The sequence below is a fragment of the Macrosteles quadrilineatus genome, unplaced genomic scaffold, assembly GCF_028750875.1.
Source record: "Macrosteles quadrilineatus isolate MER2022 unplaced genomic scaffold, UCM_ALF_1.0 Scaffold_5__1_contigs__length_97177068, whole genome shotgun sequence".
Taxonomy (NCBI): domain Eukaryota; kingdom Metazoa; phylum Arthropoda; class Insecta; order Hemiptera; family Cicadellidae; genus Macrosteles; species Macrosteles quadrilineatus.
Window position 1 is genome coordinate 34025941 of NW_026542598.1, and position 26382 is coordinate 34052322.

Consider the following 26382-nt stretch of genomic DNA (forward strand, 5'->3'; position numbering starts at 1 on the left):
TATATGCCACCTGCACATTTTAGGATACTTGGTTCTAGCCCGGAACTGTTTTGCACATTACTATATGCTAGTCCTAAAGTAGAGTTTCGGCATTATCAAATAGATGAACCCATTGTTGATTGGCGGGATTTGAACCCGGGACCTCGGGGTACGAGGCACCCACCACTAATTAGGGTTATAGTTGGGTAGGTATAGCTGTTTAAAGCTTTCTATCAGAATGTTAGTTGTTTTTTTTATGTAAATAGTAAAATCAGTAAAATTGAATGTTTTCTTCGGCAATTTTGAGTTTTAAGTACTAAGACAGCAAAATTCTGGCAAGAATTTTATTTCGAATGTATTAGAGGACTTTAAAAAAAACTGGACTATTGCAAGAATAAAACTCGTTAGAGAATACCACTTAATAAAACACAATCTACAAACAAAAATTTAACTTTCAAGCAATAACTTTTTAGACGACGAAAATGTATGGACAGGTAAAGAAACATGTAACGTTCAGAAAAAAGTGAAACACATATTATAATCAAAGGTGAAATAAACATACATTTTGTGAAATGTTTTTTATAAAGAAATCAAACTTTACCATACCATTTTACAATACTAAGTACTAAAAAGTGTAATACACCAATTAAAATAGTAAACTGCAAAACAAAAGTTAAAACTTTTATCAACAGCAAATCACGCACATGAGAGCTTAGAAAACTTTAACTGAAATTAATATTTAAGTAAAATATAAGAAAAAAAACTCATAACCAAATCCTTAACGTAATCAGAATGCAGATAGGATGTCTTAAAGTACGTGTAAAAAACATTACCACTACAAACTACTTTTAAAAACAAAAGTAATTTTTTGAAAAATCATTTTGGTTGATTAACACATAGAAAAGATTGCTAAACAAAATAAAAACGTGAAACTAACAACCACACATCATAAAAGCACTGAACGGACCATGATTGCCTGCATTGCAGATTGTAAGAGGCAAGAGTCTTCGGAGCAAAAGGAATCGCCTTTCAGTGTATCGCATTAATAATTCATATCCCAGATGTGGCCTTTCGTGTGTTAATGCATCGCTGGGAATCTACCATTCTTTGTGTTCAAATTGCGATTTAATATTTACACATTTTCCAAAAATATTTACTAACTTTTTTATAAAAAAAAGTTTTTATGTCACTTGTTTATTGAAAAAAAAATTGAAAAACTTTTTGGACTATAACTGATGTATTGGTATTGTTAAAGACGGTGTGTAAATGATCAAATATTAATACCTTGACCGAGTAACTTTAGATAATTTGACATTAAAATTTAGGCTACATTTTTTAAACATGTTACATCCCCTGACATTTATGCTTGAATGCAGAATATTTTAAGGGTAAACAAAATACAGTTGTAATATTTGGGAGCATACCAAGGTTAAAAGAAGATTAACATTCTTAATTCGTTAATTAGTTCCAATGAACTTTCTGAGTTATTCAAAGTGCAAGTTACGGTAAAAAAATATGTGAAAGTTTCTTTAATTATCCTTTTGAAATGTAAGTGAATTCGTAAAGATTGCTTATTCATGGATATTTCTCATTTAGATAAGAGTTTCCTTTATAATGAACAAGTGTACATATTGCTCTAATTCAAGCAATTGCAAAATAATACAGGAGTTATTTAAAAACTTAACATTCTTAATTTCCGAAGATTTAAAAATTTCAACTCAAAGATTATGTGCCTAATGGCTCATCATATTCACGATTTCAATACCAGTTCGATATAATAAACGTTTCTTGTAAATATTTTATTATTTTTCAAAAGCTGATCTCGTTTTTTTAGTGTTTTCTACATAATGAATTCCTTGCACTTATAATTCATAGCCAATTTTGTTTTAATTTGCTGAGTGTTTCAAAATAGTTATTATGTTTACAATTGACCTAAGAGAACGGTCAAAATATTGGGTTCAAAAAAATTATCTAACAGCTAATGGGGTAGAAATTGACACCGTTTGGGATTGAATTAGAATCCTTCATACTTTAAGGCGAGTCCTTTAATGTAGATTCCATAAATTAAGTCTATGTTACATACTATAACTGTCCCAAGAAACATAATGTTACAAGAGAAGTTAAAAAAAATTTCCATACAATATTTGTTGATACAATCAGTACCAAACAAGAGATTCTAATTTTATTTATTACCGTTTATAATTTTAATCTTTTAACATTTGGTCCTATTTAAATCCGGCTCGAAGGGCCAAAAAAAGTTAACTTAGTAAGTGACGCTTAAAACTGATCCTAGGATGTTGATAAAAATCATAAAGATGTGTCTACCAATTTCAAATACAAGTTAATTTTTGTGCAGAAGGATGTTGGAAGAAAATAACATAGGTCCCTTCCCAATATTGGCTTACATAGTAAACTCATCGTTTCTCAACTAAGGTCATAATTCGATTTCCATTTTTCACCTTAATCTTTTCACGTACGTAGTATGTACCAGTCTAGCTACCTACCCTAGTAATTTATTCTCCGAGGACTTGTAGGGAGGGACATGGAACCCATTAGTCTGCACATTGGTCTAATTGGTGCTCCACTGCTACAGTAATTGCTGCTGTCCCTTGCGCATATGTTAACGAATCAGAGATTACCTACACTGACCGTTAATCTGCTGCATACTACAGACTCCCTTATCCCATGTTTTAACGCAACCCTAATTATTAGTAGCGTCACGGCAATCCTACTTCTTCTACTTCAATACCGATTAGATTATACATATTTACTTTTTCGTCCACGGCTTAGTGTTGTTAGGAATTTATTGTGAATTAGATTCTACATATTTTTTCTTCCAAACGCAACCAATGTTTAAGATTGATGTTTAAGATCTTTGCGCGATTACTGTTGCGTGTGCGTGTGAGAGTTTTCTTTTGTATATTCTATTTATAATAATTACTATTTTTTAAATTGAATTTTTGTTTTGAATGTTTGTGTTCTTGATGTGTTAAATATATATATTTATATTCGATTAAGAAATGTCTTTGTATTTTTATTTATTTATATTTAAGTTTGTCAGGTTAAGTGTAAGAGAGGGCCATGTGGCCCTAACTTTGCCTGGTAAAATAAAGATTTTTTCATTTCATTTCATTTCATTTCAAGATTGATAATAAACATATACAGAAACAGTTAGTAGATGTAATTTGTGTTAAAAACGCCCCGTTTTATACATAAAAGAACTCCACGCGACACTAAAGCCATTGTATGAAAGTTATTTTACTATTATTTTTCACTTTAAAAAAAACAGTTTTATTTTATTCCAGTTAAAAACACCCCAGTAAACGTAAAATTAATCTACTAATGTTATTTTATTGGTGTCACTCAATTTATCTTTTCAAGGTTTCTTTGAACATTTTTATTGCAAATTTGTAAAAAAACTGCCTAAATTTAAACAGTAAAATCACAGCCAAATTTTAAGTTTTTTTTTCTGTTTTAATACGCAGACGTAGAGTATATAGATATACCCACATTCCAACAAAAAATCCGTCACTAATGCATTGTGAAAAAATCTTAATTGTGCAAAATAAGAGCCTCTATTTGATTTACAAATTTACCAAACAGACTTAATGTTAGGTTATTATCAAGTAATTAACAGAATGCTTACTAAGTCGCAGTAATACTCAGCTTACAGTTCTCTTCTCAGGATTTGCGTGCTCTACAGTCTACACTGTTGGCAATACAAGTCATGTTTGTTGGAAATATTTGCTGAGTTTAATGGAACTTCATTATTAAAAATATACAGTTTGTTAGAAAAGTATCACGTTAACTGTTATACACCAATATAAATTGGTATACTTTTGATACTCATAAGAATATATGGAGAAAGTATTGTTTTCGTCAAAACTAGCTAAAGACTAAACTTATGATCTGATTTTGATGAAACTTGTTAAGAGGGTCCAAGGTATCTTAGGGCGGGTAAAAGTTGTATTTTGTATTGGTGGCTTCCAAAAAATACCTTCAACGTCGTGTAAAGTAGGATTTTCACGAAAATGACCTACACAATTTTTATTTACAGTATTAAAATTTTGTAAGTTCCCCCTTAAATTCTTAACAAAACGGTAAAACCCCAAATACTGTAAAAATAACGGTTTAAATTTTAAGGCAACTTTTGAAATTTTACCAATAAAATGCCACAGTTACTCCCACCACTTGTTCATGATAAGGATTAATTACACGCAACTTGAGAAAGTATGTGTAAGATTGCTGATACAGTTTATTTCGTCTCATGTGGAAAATCTGAAATGTGATCAGAGGTTGATATCAGAGAGCACAGAATAGATTTATATTCTGTGCTCTCTGGTTGATATAAACTTCATTAAATTAAAGGTCTTGTAAAAACATATGAAGCAAACGCGACATCAAAAAGTTTACTATATTTAGAATGGCGGTGTTTTAAACCACCTGATACAGATTTATAATAGTTAAAAACTTACCGTTCTGGGACTTTCCTAACACACCGCATTGAAATATGTAATAGCATTACCTTTAAATTTATTTTCCATCGTATCGTAATTCGGCGTTTCAAAGTTTTCCTGTAGCTATTTACATGATTTAGAAATGAGTCATGCGCCTTCTTGTAGAACTCCTTCTACAAAAAGCCCTTATCATTGACTATTAATTTACTCTGGGTATTGTTTGTATGTTAAAGTCAATAATAATTAGTATCTGAGTTCCTACTTGTTGTTCAGTCCAGCAAGGAAAATAAATTAATATCTAGCACTTATATGTATAGGGTACCCCGTAGTAAGTACACGGCCAAACTCCGAGGAATGGTTATATAGATCATAATAAGGTGAAAATCAAGAATTAGTTTTTATCTTTGGATTGTTCTAACCGATCTTTATGAAACTATGTAGGTTAAGGCAGTTTAAGAGACTTTTTTATAAAAACAAATAATTTGGTTGAACTCAAAATTTTGAAATGGCGGCCATTTTATTTTTATTATGTCAGTTTAAAAAAAAATGCAGATTTTAAACATTTGTCAACTATGGGTTGTTTGACAGAAAGACTTTTGAGCTCTATTAATTTTCTATCAAAGTTAATTCTATCGTCAAAACATCTGCAAAAATATACTTAAAAGCTCAAAGTGGTGACATTGTTAGATATTTAAGGTTCCTTTACAGTCTTACACTTTGCGACTTTTGAAAGAGGAAGGAGTTGAGGAGAAATTATTCACAATGGCAGAATATGAGAAAAGAGGTGTGAAGAAGGTGAGTCGTTTACACGCGCAAACGTCTACTAAAGAATTCTCTTTCCAAGTCTTAGCTTTGACGTCTAGCGTCTTAATGTTAGGTCGCTTTTAGAATTAAATACTACACACTTAATTGAAATTCCTGTTTATTTCCACTCTATTGAATTCAACAGAGTTTAAGTTAACGTAATAAAGCTGAAATATTTTTATGGCTAATCAAATCGAATCAAAATTATTATCAGAAGACTGTTCTAATTGTTTTATTAGAATTTTAATATTTCTAAGGTTGTAGACAAATACACCGTTGTCTAAAAACAATCAATACATAAAAAAAACATCGTTTTACTTCATAAGTAGGCCTATGTGGTGAAATTATATTGTTTTATATAATAAAGAATGGATATAGTTATCACTATTAGCCTAGTATTAGTTTAGTATCGGTCAATACCTGTTTCAGATAGCTTTGACACTTAGATATTAAATCAATTAGTACATCACGATTAATTTTGTAATTTGTTTTTTAAAGTTATTTTCTACTTTTTTAACACCATTCTAAATAAAAAAGTAACGTGAAACGATTGAGTTGGAATAGTTTTGTTATACAACGCAAACAGAAAGAACAATCGGAAAGTATCAAAAATGGTACAAATAATACACGATTACTATTTTTCTATTGTAATATCGTATTTAATTACGTGCTTTCCGACGAATACTTAAAATAATCGTTAACATCTCTATTATTTTGTATCATACATGGGTAAAAACTTACTCCTATAAAAATAAATGTTTTCTACAATCGTCGAATGGTTTTGCAATGGAGCAAGTTTACAAAAGAAAATGTTCTTCTTATCTGGTAGATGCACTTATTTGGTCTTCTGTTCAGCTATACCTACAGTTCAAGATAGGTTTCGAACCATTGAAAGGCACTAGTTAATATTTTTGGCAGAGAAATTTAAACACGACTTTAAGGACAAACATCACGCGTTCCAATTACTTGACCTTCAAAATTGAATCTAGACTAGTAACAATTTATCATTTCCGTGACTAATTTCAAATCGATTTGCTGGCGAAATCAAGCAGTCAAAATAACTGGAGCAGACGACATCAAAATTAAAGTCATTTACTCATCACCTTTTGTTTTTCTACAACCCTTGTGGCCATTTTCGCTATCAACTACTGGTAGAAGAAAAATGTTAAAGTTAATTGGGTTTGCCTGAATAATATCAATTAAGATTTTTCATTGAGTTATGTAAAACTATTATCTTTATACTCAATAAATAATCATTTAGGTCAGACTTATTGATTTCGGCTGAATGTAACCAATACTTATCCCATTGTACGCAGCATTGCAAGGGGTGAGTTTCATATGTCCAGATTACCCGCGTATGGCTTCTTGATCCAATCAGAAGCTGCCCTTCCAGAGAGTCACATTACTTGCATTGACTTCTTCATCTTATAAGTTATACTTAGGAAATTATTTCAGCAAGATTTACCTTGTAGTCTGAATTTTCATTGGATAAATCCATACATCTTTCAACCTGTATTCTGATATATTTCTTGATTTGAACATTATTAGAATCTTGTCTACGAGAAATGGAGGCCAGTATAAGATAAGGGTGATAAATACTTGGAGATTCCAATCAATTCGACTTGATAAAATATTAGAAGATGCGTTTTCAATAGACAAGCTTTTAGAAATAAAAACATATTCTCGTTACATTAACCTTTAAAGTAAGAAGGTTCTCTGCTTAATTATTTAATTTTATTCAAGCATTTTCATTATTAAGGTAAATTTATGAAAGATTAGCACAAAATACGAGTAGCGATTAGCACAAAATACGAGTAGTAGTAACACCACGAGAAATTGTCTTTGCAATCCGTTAGATACTTTGATTTTTTACCACAATAAATATTAAAATCAATAATAATATAATGGAATAAAGATATGTTATGCAGATGTATTCTCTTTAGGAATATCATGCATTTCACATATTTTATTTATCACTTTTGAAAATCAATAGTTAATAATCGTGAAGAATGGTTGTAAAACTGCACGATACCAAACTGTTTGTTTGAGAAGCTGATTTAAATGGTAACAAATTTATTATTGGATTTTACAAGTAAATATAATAACATATACATAACAAATTAAAAAATACTCAACTATACCCGTTTAGAATGTTACATTCTAAGAAATATTGAAATGTGTGCTTGTGTGTTAAATTTATACGAGGATAATATCTTGGACAATTGATCCAATATTGAATAGTCTAAAGCATTTTAGTGAAACTCCCAGGATCTACCACTAGAATGGAAACGTTTAAACACAAAATCTTTTCAAAAATTCTTTTACTTTAATTTTAATGAAGTTTCATGGTTCCTAAATGTAATTAAAAAACTCTCAAATTTTGTTTTTAACGAACAGTAATAATGAACACGGAGAAAGTCTAAATTACCACAAAACCAATTACGCAACTTAACTCAAAATAACAATTAGTTAACGAAGTTTACGAAACGAGTGAATTTAAACAATTTAAACGCAAACAAACGATCGTTTTGTCCTAACCGAGACTCGCAATATGTAGCATATTGTTTGGCTGTTCAAAGTGGGTGGTTCATTAGAAGCCATTAGCGGTTAAGTGTTCAGAAGTGTTCAGAGATACGCTGCACATGGTTTGGCTAGTAAACACATTGTAACTTCCTATTCTATTTCATGTGAAAACCTGTTATCGTTGAATAAAACTACTGTAAAATAGAAAACTGAGCTTTTTAGTTATTCCATTGTTATTCGTTAATAGTATATCGAGTAAACCGAGGTGGTATAGTATTTTAATGCTCTTTATGCAAGTGGCGTTATCAACTTTTTTGCAAGTGAACGATCCAGACCCTGGTCTTGTTACTACCGTCGAACCAATATTTAGAAAACATCATTTGGAGCTGAATGACCAAATGACATCTTGGTTTGGTGACGATTCCGTATCACTTGGAATCGAACCTGCGACCTACAGATTTGAAGGTGATCACTATAACCACCCGGATACCCAGGCAATTGTTTACGGAAATTCATTTTGGCAGATTAAAAAGTTAGTAAATTCTTAACCTTATCCGTATTTTATTGATATTCTAGTTTAACTTCTTACTCAAACTGTAATTTCAACCGCAACACTTCTCGGCTAAAACTGTATTTAAGTACAAACAGTATTTTCCCATGTCTATACACTAAACAGTTAACTTACCGGTAAATTGGGTGCTGCATTAGAACCATGTTGTTTTCATCCATCCAAGGTTTTTTCTATAACAGAGGAAAGAATTTTACAAATTATTGTAGTATTGTATTATTTACATCTTCTTGTATTGGGTAGCTTTAGTTGAGAGAAATAAGAAAGTATGATAAAAAAATAGATGACATAATATAAGGTGATACAATAGGAGGTTATAAAAGGATGAAAAAAAGTTTCATGACTTAATTTTGACAAGCACAAAAAAAAGGGTTGAAACAAAAGGTAGACCTCACAAAACCCCATCAAGGTGTTAAATACATTTTTAAGAAACGTCAAATGAGCTTAAAATGAATAATATTCATATAAAGTTAAATAAAATAGGGAAAACTTCAAACCTAAAATAGCCGGAGCAGTTTGATAACTTGTTGATCTGTTAGTATTCAAAACAGATGGTCTGATTTACATATTTAAACAGATGTTTTAAATACCGTGTTTCCCGCATTTTAGAATACTTCCTACTAAGTTGTCTGGTATTAAATAAGTTAATGAATAGAAATAAATGAAATGATGGTTAATGAATAAAAAGTTGATAAGGCCTATTCAACCTATATAATTCTAAACCAAAATAAAATAAAAAATGCTTTAAAAATATTAAATAAATAAATCTAGGTGGTCTGCGCTTGGGTTTGAGCTGTTAATTATTATGTAGGCCTATGTAAACATCTTATTTATTAAAAGCACTATAGTTTTTAAATCAATGAAAATGTTTATAATAAAATCTGAAAACTCCTTTCAATATAATATGGATGGAAACCATGATTAAAGTTCTTTTTGCCCTGCTATCAAAATTTCAAAAGTCTTCATAAGTAAACAATTTAACCAACAAAGCTTTAATCATGCTTTACTAATAGAGTCAACTAAATAACTAAGCCATGAAAATAAACTAAGCAGTTAAATATGGTAAATTATTTTAAACAACACATTTACATCATAAAACAGCTGATTACAACGTAAGACAGCAATTCAGCTGCTTATGGTGTAATACAATCATTACCAAAGTTACAAAGAAGCGGAGAGCACTTTGATAAAGGAACTGGGACGAAATGGGGTTACTAAGAGACAAATGAGACAAATAACTCTTGAAGTGGAACGTTTCTACCCTTGAGACTATAAGTTGCGAAGCTGTATTTATTGTGCTTATTGTAACAGCGCTATTACGCTGGTCAAGAATAGACTGTATATCTTTTTACTTCAAGAATTATATGTTATGGAGTAAAAGGTTTCTTGTAATTTGTTTTGAAAATGCTCAATGTCTTAATTATTATTTGTTGTTACTCAAGCGTTTATAATTCACTTTGTTGGTAAAATAAGATATCGTAGCGATAAATTAGCATACACTTATATCACATGGAGCCAAAGTTGTACTAGCAGATAAATACGAACTACACAACCTTCCGAAAAAGTAATTTTAAGCTTAATATGACCTGTTAGTTTTAATAAAATGGATCCATACGATAAAACATCCTCTGACAATACAACAGTTAAACAACATAAGGTCAATTTAACAAAAATTAAGGAGAATAGATACTATAGCTAGCAGTTTGTCATATTGGTCAAGAGATAATAGGCCCGCGTCATAACTAAATGTTTAAACTATTTAAATTACCTTTTTCTTTTTCCTGAGGGTGACTCGCACTCCATCCACTGACACTTCCACCGTCACTTTCTTCTTTTTGATGCCTTTCGCCTTGAATTCGTACTGAAAAAAAGATTCTTTGTCAGCAAAAAAGTTATTTGATGTGTCAAGTAAATTGTTTTTGAGCTCAAGACAGCCTACGACATAGCCCATGTCACGTTGAATATATTTTTATATATATAAATAATAACAAAAACTTAAATTTTTTTAGATTTTTAATATATTTTTTCCAACGTTTAGGTTGAATATTTTTTTGTATACAGCGACACCAAAGATCAAATCCTCAAAGTAATCAATTTGAAAAAGAACTAACACGAATGATGATACAAACATCAATTGAGTTGTTATAAACATTCATTATTATCGATGATTTCTATTCGAAATACTTATCGATATTTTATAACAACCTTATTTAAAAAACGCCCTTTTTATAAGAAAATGTTTATTCTTTTAAAGAGTTTGTAGCAGTTATTTGTAAAGTTCGATGCGATTTATAAAGATTTAAGTAATGTATGCAACCATTCTTGTTCATGAAATTATTGACTTCTGACTTCAACACTGGAAGCAAATACAACATGAAAATCTCACTGCTTGGCCACAACAGATGGCCTCCCTAATGATAATGTATCAGACCTTTTAATAAGCTGCCTTATGATTTCGTTAGAACATTTTCAATCCCTGAGATGTGGCTTGCCACTAATTAATTTAAAGAATTCCCTGATTCCTCTTCTAGTGGTAACCGATCACAAGTACTTGAATATTAGATTATTAGAATGTTGTATTATATAAAGGAAACCCAATTCTTCTATAATATCTACCATCGGTAAAAAAATTCTTCGCTTTCGACACTGGTTAAAAAGTAATGAAACAACAACTCTTTTCATTGTTTCTTACACATGACATAATAGTCTTCATTTAAGGTGAAGTGGTCCAATTTGATGATACAGCAATTTGAAAAGGCCAGGGAATCTAAATCATTAGTAATGCAGCCAACTAATAATGAATAAAAACTTTAAACGCTATTTAGTTGCAGACATAAAAAGAAAAACAGATTTAGTAGCTCACTGCCAAGAATACAATCTACTTAACCTTTACTTTTGATTTAAGGCCTACAGCCTTATATTTAAGAAAAATTGACAATTAATATTTTTATTTAACCAGAATTTTACTCAATATTACATTAGAACCCACCACAGACACAAACACACACTGAAGCACGCCTTAACCTATTTCAACCCAAACAGAGGCCTTTAAAAGAGATTTCCCTGTCAAAAGAGATGCATGATGTACCCATATAGCCGCAATGCGCTGTTGTTCATATGATGAATTATGTACCGTCGTTGGCGCAGAAACACTATTACATTGCTGCTTTATCCAGTAGTTGTGTGCTTAAAAAGTACATTTTGTGCTGATACATTAAAACAATAAAAGTTTCGCTACATTACTGTGAAATGATCAGTTTTCGTTACATGTTTGTCACCAGCGAAAATTCATTACATTGTGTACTACGAAAACGGAACCTGTTTTTACCTTTTTTAGATTTTGCTGACGTAAACAAATTTGTTATTGTTTTGTCAACTGTTTCCATTTTCAACAACCAAAACTGTACTAAAGTACTAAAGTAAATGAAACTTTAAATTGAAGGCATAATCTAAAAAAAAACTTTATGAGTTTTCTAATGTTCCATGTAAAAAAGAAAAAATATCAAATGTCTGTTCTAATTTAAAAAATAATTAGTCTTTGTAGTTAAGAGAAAAAGTAACGTTCAAAACACGAGTGAAGGTTGGTCCATACAAATTCTCGACCATTTAAAGTGCTCGATAAATTTCGCACTCAAAAATATGTAATGACTCACTTTCTACTTTTGCTGTGAAATATACTATACCTTAAAATCACCTGTTAAGAGATTAAAGAACTGTGTGATTGATATGACAAGGGCAAAAGGTTAACATCACAAACAGGCTTTTTACAGGATAATCAGTCTTGCGCTATCTAAACTCAATGGTAGTGCACAGAAACCCATTCCATTTATAGCATACAAATGTTTCGTACAAAGTGCAATAGTCTACTGAATCTAATGATGATTGTGTATGAACCGTATTCTGTTTATGATAGGACACGTTTGATTGGAATATCATTGGAACAGTGTTTCTCATTACACAAATATTAGTTCCAATACATATTTGAATACGAGTGGTAATCGTACTGTGGATATCTCTACTCTATTAGAACTGTCATTATTGATAATGATTATTATTGTTGCGATTTACTCATAAAATTAGTATATATCAACGAGAGGTATTTATCTGATTGTAAAAATTTAATATCTCGTCGTACGCCCCGATAGAGCTTTGTATATCGTTGGTGGTACGATTTACTATAGAATATTTTGCACTTACTACTTTATAACCAACAATTACCATTACAACTCCCTAGGGAGCGAGCTGATCTAGTGGATAGAGCGTGGGACTTCGGTGCCCGAGGTCCCGGGTTCAAATCCCACCAAATCACTAATGGATTTTATCTAAGTGATAATGCCCCCTAGGTCTAAAATGAAGTAATGTGAAAAACAATTCCGGGCTGGTGCCTAGACGTCCTAAGAAAAAAAGAAAAAAAACTACAACTACCAAAGTGCTAAGTCTAAATTGCAAGAAATGTTATAAACGTTGTAGTGGCGAGTGGTGTTTAATCTTCACAGATTCATGTTAAAATTTCAACTTAATTTAGTCTGATTTCTATGAATTCAAAACTGAATATTGTCTTCCACAAATAAATAGAACAGCCGACGTAAAATACTGTAAAACGTGAGTGAATCAGACAATTCTATGATTCAACTAAATAATCGAGATCTGAGTAATTACTCCTTATTGTTTAGGAAACAAAAACGCCTTTGTTCACAAACGTTCCGGGACGAAAATTGGCCACAACACGCTCACCTTCACACATTCCCCACTATACGAGGGTCGTGAGTGACGTCATAATAAGTTTAAGTGTCATCGTATGGACAGGGTGAATCAGACCCGTGTACAACGGTTTTGCACGGCAAGCGTTAAAACTACATCTTTTATTTAAAACCCACCATTTTATTTTTTTTGTGGGTTACAATTTTAAAATGTCACTTTGGACAGATTTCTTTTAATGTTGGGTTGATTAAAAGTATAATTTATAAGTCCGAAAAAGTAATTTTAAAAGTTAAAACGCGTAAAAAATCCAAGATTTTTTACAAATTTTGTTGGTAGGGTGTTTTTTTTTTAGTTAAGGAGTGCGATTTTCGAAAATCGTCAAGTCAGGAATTACGTCAGGTCAGGAATTAAATTTTCTACACGGTGCTCTCCGAATGTTCATACATTCATTCAGATTTGCTATCAGATCCCTAGCTATTCTAGAATAGGGTAAACATTTGTACACCTGATCAGTGTCAGAGAGTTAAGCAAGCGGCTGTGTATCCCAAAGTATGTGCACGGATTGTCTAATTCACCTTGTATACGATTGAAATATTTCAATGAAAGAATATGTTGATAATTAAATAAATCAATCATAATGTTATACATTTCACGTTTAGGGTTTACGTATCTGTGTTTGCACGTTTGCTAATTATTTTGTCCGCCTCATATTTTAGGAGGCTATTCGTATGCCTAAACTTCACGAGATTTTACACGTTGCTAAAAGCCATAGGCAATTTGCACATTTTTGAACCCACGACCTCAGGGCCGAAGCCTCGTGCTTTAATAAACTAACCCCCCCCCCCACAGCTTAATCATTATAAATAGTTAATTAACACAATTAACTGTTTGAGGGCGTTAATTTAACTGGTAAAACAACAACAATAGTGTAATCATGGTCAACACAGATGTAAAACTAAGTTAAAGCATTGGTAAATAGTCTATGGCTAAATCCACACTAGGAGTAGAAATACGTTAAACTATTGGTATTGACACATACGTGAAGTGACTTTGAACAGCGTAGCAAATCAAATGCATCACATACCAATTAATTTCCTAATATAATGATTGGTTAGTTTTATGTTCCGTTATATTGGATTTATATTTTTACAGATTAGGTGGAAATTACTAATTAGGTGTAATAAAGGTTTCTTTAGAGTTTTCAAAGTTCCTATAAATACGCTTATCATTTTCATACGATTTTAGCGAATTTCCCATAGAGGGAATAAGCTATTACCGTAGTACTCATGGTAAGACCTGGACGTGGGACCGATTTTTTTTCGTTTTGAGGTCCCTAGAGGCCAAAAACACCATCCATTCAAATTCATATATATATATACAGGGTGAGTTTTAAATGTCCCCCCCCCCAACTTTTTTCTACATTTTTTCAAATATCAATCCCAGACCACTTCCAAACATTGTTGGGTAGTAAGTACTTCATTTTGACAAGGTGGTCATTTCCGGCCGCCATCTTGGATCCGCCATATTGGATGAAAAATTTTTTTTTCAAATGTAAAGGTGGGGTTGTGACCCATTATTTTTAACTAGATTTTTACCCTGATTACAATGCCACAAACCGTTTCAAAAAATCTTGATTCATTCCAAAGTTATGAGGGCTTTTTAAAACTTTATTTTTAGCCCATTTTAACATTGTGCATTTACAAACTAAGGACCATAATCTCAAAATAGTGCTAGATAAAGACAAGTATACACTACCAGTCATTGTCGACATATTTTCACTTGGTTATGACTGATGTAATTTTTTCGGCCGCCATCTTGGATCCGCCATTTTGAAATATGATAAATTATTTTAAATATGAAGGGGGTGTTGTGACCCATCATTTCGGATTACTTTTTTAAGCTGAACTCAATTCCATGATCCGTTTTTCATTTTCATATTTTGATTTTGAAATATTCACATTTTTAACAAAAAAATTCAATATCTCATAAATAAAACTTGATAACAAAAAAATGATTGCGGCATTGAGTTAAGCTTAAAAAAGTAGTTCGAAATGATGGGTCACAACACACCCTTCATATTTAAAATAATATATCACATTTCAAAATGGCGGATCCAAGATGGCGGCCGAAAAAAAATACATCAATCATAACGAAGAGAAAATATGTTGACAATGACTGGTAGTGTATACTTATCTTTATCTAGCACTATTTTGAGATTATGGTCTTAGTTTGTAAATACGTAATGTTAAAATGGGCTGAAAATGAAGTTTTAAAAAGCCCTCATAACTTTTGAATGAATCAAGATTTTTAAAAACGGTTTGTGGCATTGTAATCAGGGTAAAAATCTAATTTGAAATAATGGGTCACAACCCCACCTTTACATTTGAAAAAAATATTTTGCATCCAATATGGCGGATCCAAGATGGCGGCCGGAAATGATCACCTTGTCAAAATGAAGTACTTACTACCCAACAATGTTTGGAAGTGGTCTGGGATTGATATTTAAAAAAGTGTAGAAAAAAGTTAGGGGGGGGACAATTAAAACTCACCCTGTATATATATATATATATATATGTGTGTGTGTGTGTGTGTGTCAGTTAGCACGATAACTCGAGCAAAGATGATCCGATTTTGATTAAATTTGGTACAATCGTGCAAACCTACGTTTATTCGAACGAGTTCGCGATCCAGCTTGATCGGACCATGGGAACGGGGGTTTATGGGGGCTTTTATGGGGTAAAAATGGGTTTTTCCCATTTTGACCAAAAAAACATAAAATTTTGCAATTTCTTTCGAAACTATTTTGTAGAGCTTAAAAACAAATAATTTAGTATATTGAAGCGTTATAATGCGCCTAATGGTTAGGGAGAAAATTCCAAAAAATTGTAAATTTAAAACTCCCATGTTATTCTCATGGAGAATAAGTCAACTGTTGTAGTTTGCTTGTTTATGAACATATTTTGATCAAATTTGGAAAATGTTTTTATTTCTTACTAACTATTAACATAAAAAAAACAGTTTCACCCTCCCTGATGCAGCAAACCTAAGTACTTGTTAAACTAATTCTATTTAAATAGGGAATTAATGTTATATTTTTAAGTAAACATTTCAGTGTAAATCCAATCAGTCAAATGGAAATTCGCTTAGTCTGCAGGTTTGCTGCGGCGGGGGTATTCATTCATACGATTTCATCTTTGCGATGAGAAAAATATTTTTGTCAAATGTGTTTTGTACAAGAAAGATAGTAAATAGTTGACAATACAACATATTGGATCATCAAATTGCTTATAGGGTTGTCCAGAAAGTAAAGAACGTTTTGTTATGACGCCGCTAGGCGCGCGCCGATCTCGTACATTTTGGCATGTGCGTACTCGGCAACTCAGTCGGCATCCAGCCGTGACAACGGGAGCATTCTAGCGCTGCCCGTTTTTTCACAATTTCAACTTAAGATGAGCGCTGCGATTAAAAATTCCGCCAGTTAAGAGGTGCGGTCAGTGATACGGTTTGTGTTGGCATTAAACTTAAAATCGATAGACATTTATCGCCAAGGGTATGAAGTTTAAGGAAAAAAACGTAATGATTGAAAGTTCTGAGAAAATGGTGCATTCAGATTAAAAATGGCCGATCTGACGCTCATGAGTCATGACGAAGCGAAGGGCGGACGCCCGAGCATTATGACTGATGGAACTGGTAAAGTTGATGAAAAGGTTCGCAAAAACCGCCGATTCCCGATAACGGGTCTTTCGCTTTGTTACGTGACAATTTTAAACAACAAAGTCCGTGAAAATTGAGGAGAAGTTTCGGTTTTAAGTGTTTTCCAACAAAAACCGTATCACTGACCGCACTCCTTAACTGGCGGGATTTTTTATTGCAGAGCTCATCTTAAGTTGAAATTGTGAAAAAACGGGCAGCGCTAGAATGCTCCAATTGTCACGGCTGGATGCCGACTGAGTTGCCGAGTACGCACATACCAAAATGTACGAGATCGGCGCGCGCCTAGCGGCGTCATAACGAAACGTTCTTTACTTTCTGGACGGCCTAAGTATAAAAACAATAATATATTTATCTTTACAAAATGGATCATCGGTTGAAAATCGAGGGATAAAATAAACGAATAGAACGATTCGACAGATGAGCGATTTCATTGGTCAGTTCGATAAACCGATCACTCAAGTCGAGGTTGGTAAAGAGCTGATGGAAGATGTTATTGGAATGTTTTCATCAAAGGAAAGACCTTTTTCTGCGTTTTCAACGAGCAAGACACATATCACTAGCTTCAATCATTTGCCAAATATACAAAGAAATATACTCGTAGCAATGTCAATTATTTAAGATGGGGCCACTAGGTGCGTATATTAACCCAAACATGAGTGAAGGATGAGTGTAGGATGAGTGGTGCGATCTTGTAGTTTTGTTAGTGACTAAGGCCAACATGTTCCAAACATGGCTGTTAATTAATAGCCCATACAGCTAATGGCAACGAAAGGACCTACAGTTTATAGTGAAATCCGAACCAAATTTTTGCCTTGTAATTAACGAATTGGTGTACGTAAATGGCATTTGTGTTGAAAATAGAATTTTTAGAGTAGCGTTAAATTTATCTTTGAACAATGAGCATAAAATATACTTATTAAGAAAATTATTAATTAGTTTAAAAATATTTGTCCGTGCAATGTAAATAGACCAACAAGTGACGTAGCCTATGTAATTAAAAATAATAGAAAGGGAATAATTAATTGAGGAATTTTTACGTTTTACATGTATACAATTTTTGAAAACATATCGACTAATTAATCATACGGTTCAAGAGAATTAAAAGTACAAGCATCGCTAACATTGATATCTCAAATGTACTGACACCATTCATAATGGACATGGAGCCAAACTGAAGAAATTAAAATCAATTCTAAAGAGAGGAGACTTTAGCATATTAAAGATAACACGGATAATTCAGTAATTGCATGCATCAGAACACATAGCCTTGTTAGTAGAAGCTATCCGTCCAAGTTTCCTCTTACTTTTAAAATGTTATGATGAATACTTTTTACCGGTTTTCCTAATGTAAACACGTTTTATATACCTCCATTATATCAGCGAATGTGAATATTAATCGAATTTTGTGATGGTTTATTGGATTTTTATTTATACTGGTTTATAATAAAGTACATGTAAGTATTTTTTAAATTCCACAAAAAAAAAGAATAATAACCTCTTCTTTTTTGCAGTGAACCAAAGTTTTACACATAGAACCAAAATTAACTTTGGGCTTTGATATAAGTGTGTAGTATAACCTTTTAAAATAAATCATTGCACACAAAATAAGGCACATACATGTAAGACTCTCCTTATTTGGATTGGGGTTTACTAAAAACGTGAAACATATCTGATTCTGTAGCAATAACTAGTATAAAAATGACTAAAAGCTATCAAATAAAATATAGTGGGTAAAATTAAGATAATTTTATTAATGAGTAAATAAAACTGACTTAGCCTAATGATTCAAGAAAAAAAAATTAAATATCAGTACGTGAAGACAAATAAAAAAATGTGTACCAAAGGAATTATTAACATGTTATCTAAGAAAGGACCTAAAATCTAAATTTAACTTATTTTAGGTTATGTAGGTTGGTAACATATCTCACTGAAGCTATATTGACATACAACATGTTCATCGTGTTATTGGGAAGACAGGATTAATGAATAATTTTACATTTCATTCATATTCGATCCTAACTCATATTTTACTTTTAGCACCGTGATATGCAGTATTTAAAAAATAGTTTAATTAGTACCCTATCTTCCACAGTTCTTTAATACATTTTCTTACACAAATTATATCAAAATATGTCATTCCTAAAAGCCTTTTTGTTTTAATTGAAGTCTGTATTTTTTATAAGTATTTATATGAAATTCACTATATTTGGTTTACGCACAGTTAAAAAATAACCTTTCTGTAAAGAAACTAACTAAGGTGAGTTAAGATAAATACTAAATGTTTTTACAAGTATTCAACTATCCTTTATACTTTCTAATCATCGTGAGCTTTTATGAAAAATAATTTAAATTCAAATTGGCAGAACCGTATTAAAAGCCCATCATCTGGACGTTCTAGACGTGTACATGTACAATACAATAAAAATTTATCTTAATTCATGATTATAACATTTGATGATTTTATGATTTTACTCTGACTAATTACCAGTAAAACTACAGGATGAAACTGCAATGTCATAGAGCGGACTTCTGCGCCACAGACGGTACATAATACATCATATAAACTACAGCGCACTGCGGGGATATGAAGTATACTGTATTCTTATAAATCTCTTAGCAACTTTTGCACACATAAACACTTTGGTGAGATAAAATTTACATAACCTATTTCCGTACTCTAACACGATTTTACGTAAGCACACAAAAAAGTTTAGAAATATACACCGCCCATATCCTGTACAAACCCAGTATAACCTGCATTGAAAAAATCTACTAGAGGTATACATTTATCGTTTATACGTAAGTCAAGACATGAAGTAGTATTTCCATCGCGAGTGTTTGAGAGCCAAATTGCTCTTGACAACAAATGTGCTCCATTTCGACAAATAGTCACAATTCACATAATACGCTTTCTTGAGCTCCACTTGTACTTCATTTTGAGAATGCGATTAGTCTCCAAGTGACACAATTGACTTCACTTAAAAAAAATTATGTTTAGGCCTATATTTGTTTGAATGTGTAGCTTAACTAGCTTAAGTATAGTTTTTTCCCTGTTGAAGGTTCAACTTGTATAACCTATTTATGTAAGTAAATATGCACCATTGTTTAGAAAATGGGGAGCGAGCTGGTCTAGTGGTTAGAGCATGGGACGTTGGTCCCTGAAGTCCCGGGTTAAAATACTGCCAAATTCCCAATGGATTTGACATAAGTTATAATGCTGGGGAGCGAGCTGGTCTAGTGGTTAGAGCGCGGGACTTCGGTTCCAGAGGTTCCGGGTTCAAATCTCACCAAATCACCGTTGGATTTTATCTATGTGATAATGCCGCAACCCCTAGGTCTAGCCTAAAGTAATGTGAAAAATCCCAGGCTCGTGCATAGTGTCCCAGGACAAAAAAGCCCATATATCAATCAATGATTTTAACTAATTTTGTAGTTTGATCATGCATTTTTCCATTGGAAAAGTATTATTACACATCAGATCCATGTTCTACATCGTAAAATAATTCCGTTGAGTTAGTCACGATTCGTAAATATTCAAAGACGATATCACACATAGAACATTTCCCTCAGGATGTCGAATTTAAACATGTATCTATTTATAAAAAAAATGAATCCTGAGAAAATTAACCGGCAGATCAGGGGTATTTTGGTTATATCAACTTTAGGGGAAATTTTTAAACAAATACTCCACTTCAATATACACATCACTATTAAATTCACTTCGATTGAATTTTTAATTTTATATAGCAACGAACCATATTAATTAGCACTGAAAATATCAATTTATTTTTGTAAACACCGTAAATTTAACATGAATTTAAAAAACCAAGTAATAAAGAAACTTCGTTTGCAAGAGCAAGATTTATAATGTCCCGACGGAGGTCTTACGCTTTTCTTATCTTTACCCTTTTAAAGCTCATTATTGAGTTTGTTTAGAGTAAATCGTATTTTGTGAATAAACATTGTAGCAAAATTACTTGTAGAAAAAATATTTATACACTTATTTTAAAACATTCAGCAATCAGCATACTTTAAATTTCTAGTAGTTAACATATCAACCAGAGTGTTTTTGGGACGAGTAATACATTTAATTCATCAATGCCGTATTGTAATGCTTCTTTATTAGTTTCATGAAATCATATTGTGGAAAGTCTGTTTGTAACATTGAGTGAACTTTGAACTTTGGTTTGTTGTAATGGAAATGACAAGAATGCAACGATGTGTTATACTTTTGTACATGTGGAGCTCCTTGTATGAATTAAATACCTCTTCTAAAAAGTCTCATTGCAAATTAATTTTACGAAGATAACCAATTTGTTTGTATTCATCTTATACAATATTTGGAAGTTATTTTCGTAGGTTTCGGTTTTACATTGGTGTCTATACTATTTTTTCATTAGGTTACATAGCAAAAAATACCAATCCGATTAAATTCCATGTGCACACATCATAAAACACATGGACACATGAACCATCAATTATTACAATTATAATAAATGGAAATTAGAAATAGCACTAAGCCTTCATCAGTAGTTTTTAAATAATTTAATTAGAAGTGATAGTACAATTTCAAATAAAGTATATTCAATTGTGTTTTTTTATTGTTTTCCATATTTGAAACCCAACAATACAATTATTGTTATATATTTATTGAAAAATGGGTTTGAGAAGATTTAAAATGCATGGCAACTTCAAAAACACTTTAAGGAAAAAACATGTAAGACAAATTAACAAATCTTAGTTATCAATAAATTGACATCTTTCAACTTAAAATAATTTTTAATTAACATACTCTGTTTGCGACAATATAAACAAAATTAAAAATAAAATGAGCCTTACTGATATTGTAAGTATGAAGCAGACGTTATTAAAAAGTATATTTCTTTAGGAAAGTAATATATCTGCATGTGGAAATTTAGAACAGATTGAAACCGTGCTTCAAAGGGAGGGATGTTTTCTCTGTCAGAGAGTTATTATAGAAGAACACTGAGAATCAGTTATTGAGTTATGTTTTACGTTTTACCGAGGGGGGGAACTAATAACTTCCTTACAAAGAATGTTGCAGCTCTTCGTAAATGAAAAATCCGTTTTTATGCGGTTTTAAAATGTAATTTGATAACTGACATGAAATAAGAATATTGCAAATATATTGTGGAAAACTATGGATTGCACGAAGAAAATTGGAGCTTGGCCTACGTATTTAATATGAGTGATCCTCGGCTAAAATTTATTAAAAAAACTGTTATAAAGGAAAATTTAGGACACAAAAATTAGGTACCAATTTACTTGATTGATTGAATTGATTTCCAAGGGAGTCCATGGAAGCCAACGGCCATCGTGGATTTGCCCACCATAAGAGCAATGTTAATTTCGCTATTTTTCAACAGCTGCTAAATAGTGTTTTACCATCTCGAAATATTTTTTTTCAAATACCAAAGTGATTGTAATTTAAACATGAAGTATACTGTAAACATAAATCTCTTTGTCTTTGTATTTTTAAAATTGTTGTAGGAGTTATAACGTCTAGGCTCCAAGGATTCTTAATGGTTATTTTCGTAGTGAGTTATACAATACGTTCCAATTTACCTTAGTACCTTCTACATTGGTATTTCTTGAAATTCACGTTGACTCAGATGAGCTTGGCTTTAAGTACTATAGTGTGTATGACGGAACCTATCTCTTGACCCTAATACCTTAGTCAGTCTCAGGTAGACGAAGGTTCACTGGACAGACCTTAGCCGAGCCTAAGGAACTCTTAATTTTACGAATCGCAGTTTTAAAATAGGAAGAAAAAGTTGGTCCTTAGACGGATACGGAAGGAAAAACTTTTTGACTAACGAAACATGTTGTCACAAACCAGTTTTTATTTTTTTACTGTTCTTGTGTCAGCAACCCTTATGAATCGTTTGTCTCTGTAAACAAAAATTAAATTCAAATTCTTCTCAACAAAACCTTGGACTTAGAGACGTAATTTAGACTTACTAAGTTGGTGAAGCACAGTATCAATATAATGATGGCGGATGTCGCCGGGAAATGTATTACGTGGCGTTGACTATTTGTCAAGACGAGGACCATTTGTCGGAGAGAAGAACACATCCATTCAAACACTTCCGTTAAATTAACCAATGTCGGCAAAACAGACGAAGAGTTTAAGTTCAAACGGGTCTCATTGACTAAAACTGCGTTTAGTTAAAATTGTTTTCGTCATACTGCAGCCGTTTTTAATGCATGCGTTGCGGTTCTAAAGTAGCATTTTTACTCTTTAGGGAGTAAAAAGCGTTTTTAGCCCCTAGGGAGTAAAAATCAGCTGTTGTCAACTCGGTTGTAAATTTCGATTGGAAACAATCGAATGTATCGATTTTAGTTGATTGTTGCCTTAAAATACTCATAGTTCAACATATCAATAACTTAATATCACGATTACTAGAAAAATACCGGTATGGATCATACACATAAACAAATGACGTTTTTGGCCCGAAAATAAACATTATTTAACATTGCACGTTATTTAACATTGCTTAAATGGAACTGCCAAAACATATGTTGAATGCTATTAGTATAGGATTCAAGCCAACAACGCCATTTGTTTATGTTTATGATCCATACCGGTATTTTTCTAATAATCGTGCTTAATATACACTAACATAATCGTAATAGACGAAAATTTTTAATCAAAACAGCTGCTCGTTTCCATTTAATTAAATAGAAAACAAAGAAGTAGTTTTGAGAGGTCATATTTAAACGAAACATATTTAAGTTTTGTAACATAGTTTGTTTGAATAAAGTTACATATGATGAAACAATTAGTTCATCAGACGGGAAAAAATTTCTTTTCAACCCTCGCTCATCGAAAAGAGTCACTTTAGGCCCTAGTGATTAAATTTTTCATAACTGAAACATTCCTCGGAGAATTTTTGAAAAATTCAACCATAAAGAAAGGTCATATGAATTATTACGGTGAAATAAATAGAAGGGTTGAATTTTAAGTATGCTAACCACATAAAATGTAGAGCGAAAAATTAATCGATGCACGGTGCGGAACATTGCATTATCGCTGCGTCTGCACTCATCGTTTAATGCATCTGTTCTGTATTGCAATTATTGCAGTTTCCTTTAATGTCTCGTTAATCAATTGCAATTAGACCTGAAAGCCTCGCGTGTAATTAGAATAAATTTTACAGCATAGAAATAAATAATTTATTCAATAAATAAACTATGGTGAAAATTCAGGATTTTGAATTTTTTTGTGGAAACGGCCTAAAATGAACTACAAACTCGCATTATGATATTGTGAATTTGTAAAATGGTTTCTTCGATACAAACCATACGTTAACAGTAATTACATTTAAAAAATCGAAGAAAATGGTTTAAAAGAAAACTGTCTGCAATGAATGAACTAAATTTATAATATGTGATAGATTAACTCAAAATTCAATGTTTATTTCTTCAAAACATTTCAAATTCATAAGATGACATTCTGCTTTATTGATAAAACAAATAAATAAGACATGCATTTTGGGGAATAACCTTTGAATGGTCATGTAGGTACATCAGGTCATGACAGATAGAGAATATAGTGAAAAACTAAGACGCAAAATAACAATGTTACTTTCACTTTGATTCTGTTGTCGGAAAACCCCCTTTCTTTTAAATCGTATAGCTATTACTAAGTAATTTATTATTTGGAATTAATGTAAATTATATATTATTGAGACACAAAATACAAGATACTATCAATCATCAATTATCGATAATTTAAGATGGGAACGCCACTATGTGCGTATTTTAACCCAAATACCTGTGTGTGATTTGCACCTTTGCAATTATCCAGCTAGTAAGCATTTCATTGGTCAAACTTATATTTACATCATTAATAAACTGTAAAGATTGTTACTTTTCTCATTTTTGAAACTGATTAAGATCTACCATTTATGAAATGTTTACAGCTGTACACATGGCTTTTAAATACCAAAGCTATATTACAACTTACGTTGAAAAATATAAAGCAAAAACGTTCGAGTACTTTTACAATTTAAAAAATAGGTAAATTCTTACTCATTTACATTTTTCACCCCGTAAAGTCGTGATATTTATAATTGTATACATAAATAATGAACTTAACTAAAAAAACGTCGGAAGGAGTGTAGAAGATAAGGTAAGAGTTTTAGCTGGGAACATTAAGGGTTGTAAATCTTAAACGTGCGGGCTCGTAGTGTCTTCATTATTACTTTACTTTTTCTCCTCAATTTTTTCAAATTTTCGAGGATTACCCATATGATATGTAGTTTTAAATTCCTATACTTATTGAGTAAGATGTTTATGAAAGCAGTATTATAATAATATATTTTTATTGCCATAGATTAAAGGAGTACACCTTTAGTGTCATAAAGAGTTACATACACTTTACATAAATAGACATATCATTTAGTCACTTCGTTTTTAAATCTTCAATTTTATATAGTGACGAACCAAATTAATTACCACTGAAAATATAAATTTATTATCGTGAAATCAAAAAAATCAAGTAATAAAGAAACTTAGTGTGCAAGAGCAAGATTTATAATGTCCCGACGGAGGTCTTACGCTTTTCTTATCTTTACCCTTCTGTAGCTCATTGTTGAGCTTGTTTACAGTAAAACGTATTTTGTGAATAAAAGTTGTAGCAAAATTACTTGTAGAAAAACTATTTATACACTTATTTTAAAACATTCAGCATACTTTAAATTTCTAGTAGTAAATATATCTACCAGAGTGTTTTTGAGGCATGTAATATATTTCCCGTTTCTCTGCGCCACCCTGTATATGTAATTCAACAAAACCGTGTTGTATGCTTCTTTATTCGTTCCATGAAATCGTATTGTGGAAAGTCTGTTTGTAAGATTGAGTGAACTTTGAACTTTGGTTTGTTGTAATGGAAATGACGAGACTGCAACGATGTGTTATGATTCTGTACATGTGTTGCTCCTTGTATGAATTAAATACCTCTTCTAAACAGTATCATTGCAAATATTCACTGAAGTAAATTTACGTAGATTGCTATTTTTTTTGTATTCATCTTATAAAATATTTGGCGGTTATTTTCGTAGCTTTCAGTTTTACATTGGTGTCTATACTATTTTTTCATTAGGTTACATAGCAAAAAATACCAATCTGATTAAATTCTATGTACACACATCATAAAACACATGGACACATGAACCATCAATTGTTATAATTATAATAAATGGAAATTAGAAATAGCACTAAACCTTCATCAGTAGTTTTTAAATAATTTAATTAGAAGTGATAGTACAATTTCAAATAAAGTATATTCAATTGTTTTTTTTTTATTGTTTTCCATATTTGAAACAGAACAAATAATGCAATTGTTATATATTTATTGGAAAATGGGTTTCAGAAGGTTTAAAATGCATGGCAACTTAAAAACATTTTAAGCAAAAAACATGCAAGACAAATTAACAAATCTTAGTTATCAATAAATTGACATCTTTCAACTTAAAATAATTTTTAATTAACATACTCTGTTTGCGACAGTATAAACGAAATTTAAATTAAATGAGCTTTACTGATATTGAAATTATGACGCAGACGTTATTAAAAAGTATATTTCTTTAGGAAAGTAATATATCTGCATGT

General features: G+C 31.6%; 1 protein-coding gene across 2 annotated transcripts in view; it reads right to left on the reverse strand.

The window, feature by feature from the left end:
* Positions 1–26382, reverse strand: part of LOC128994134 (carboxyl-terminal PDZ ligand of neuronal nitric oxide synthase protein-like) — a 322594-nt gene that overhangs the window by 81810 nt on the left and 214402 nt on the right. For both annotated transcript variants that reach the window (XM_054418431.1, XM_054418429.1), the window contains exons 3-4: positions 10100–10192; positions 8449–8504 (exon numbers count right to left, since the gene is read on the reverse strand). In XM_054418431.1, coding sequence (XP_054274406.1) covers positions 8449–8504; positions 10100–10192 — 149 coding nt within the window. The remainder of the gene's footprint in view (positions 1–8448; positions 8505–10099; positions 10193–26382) is intronic.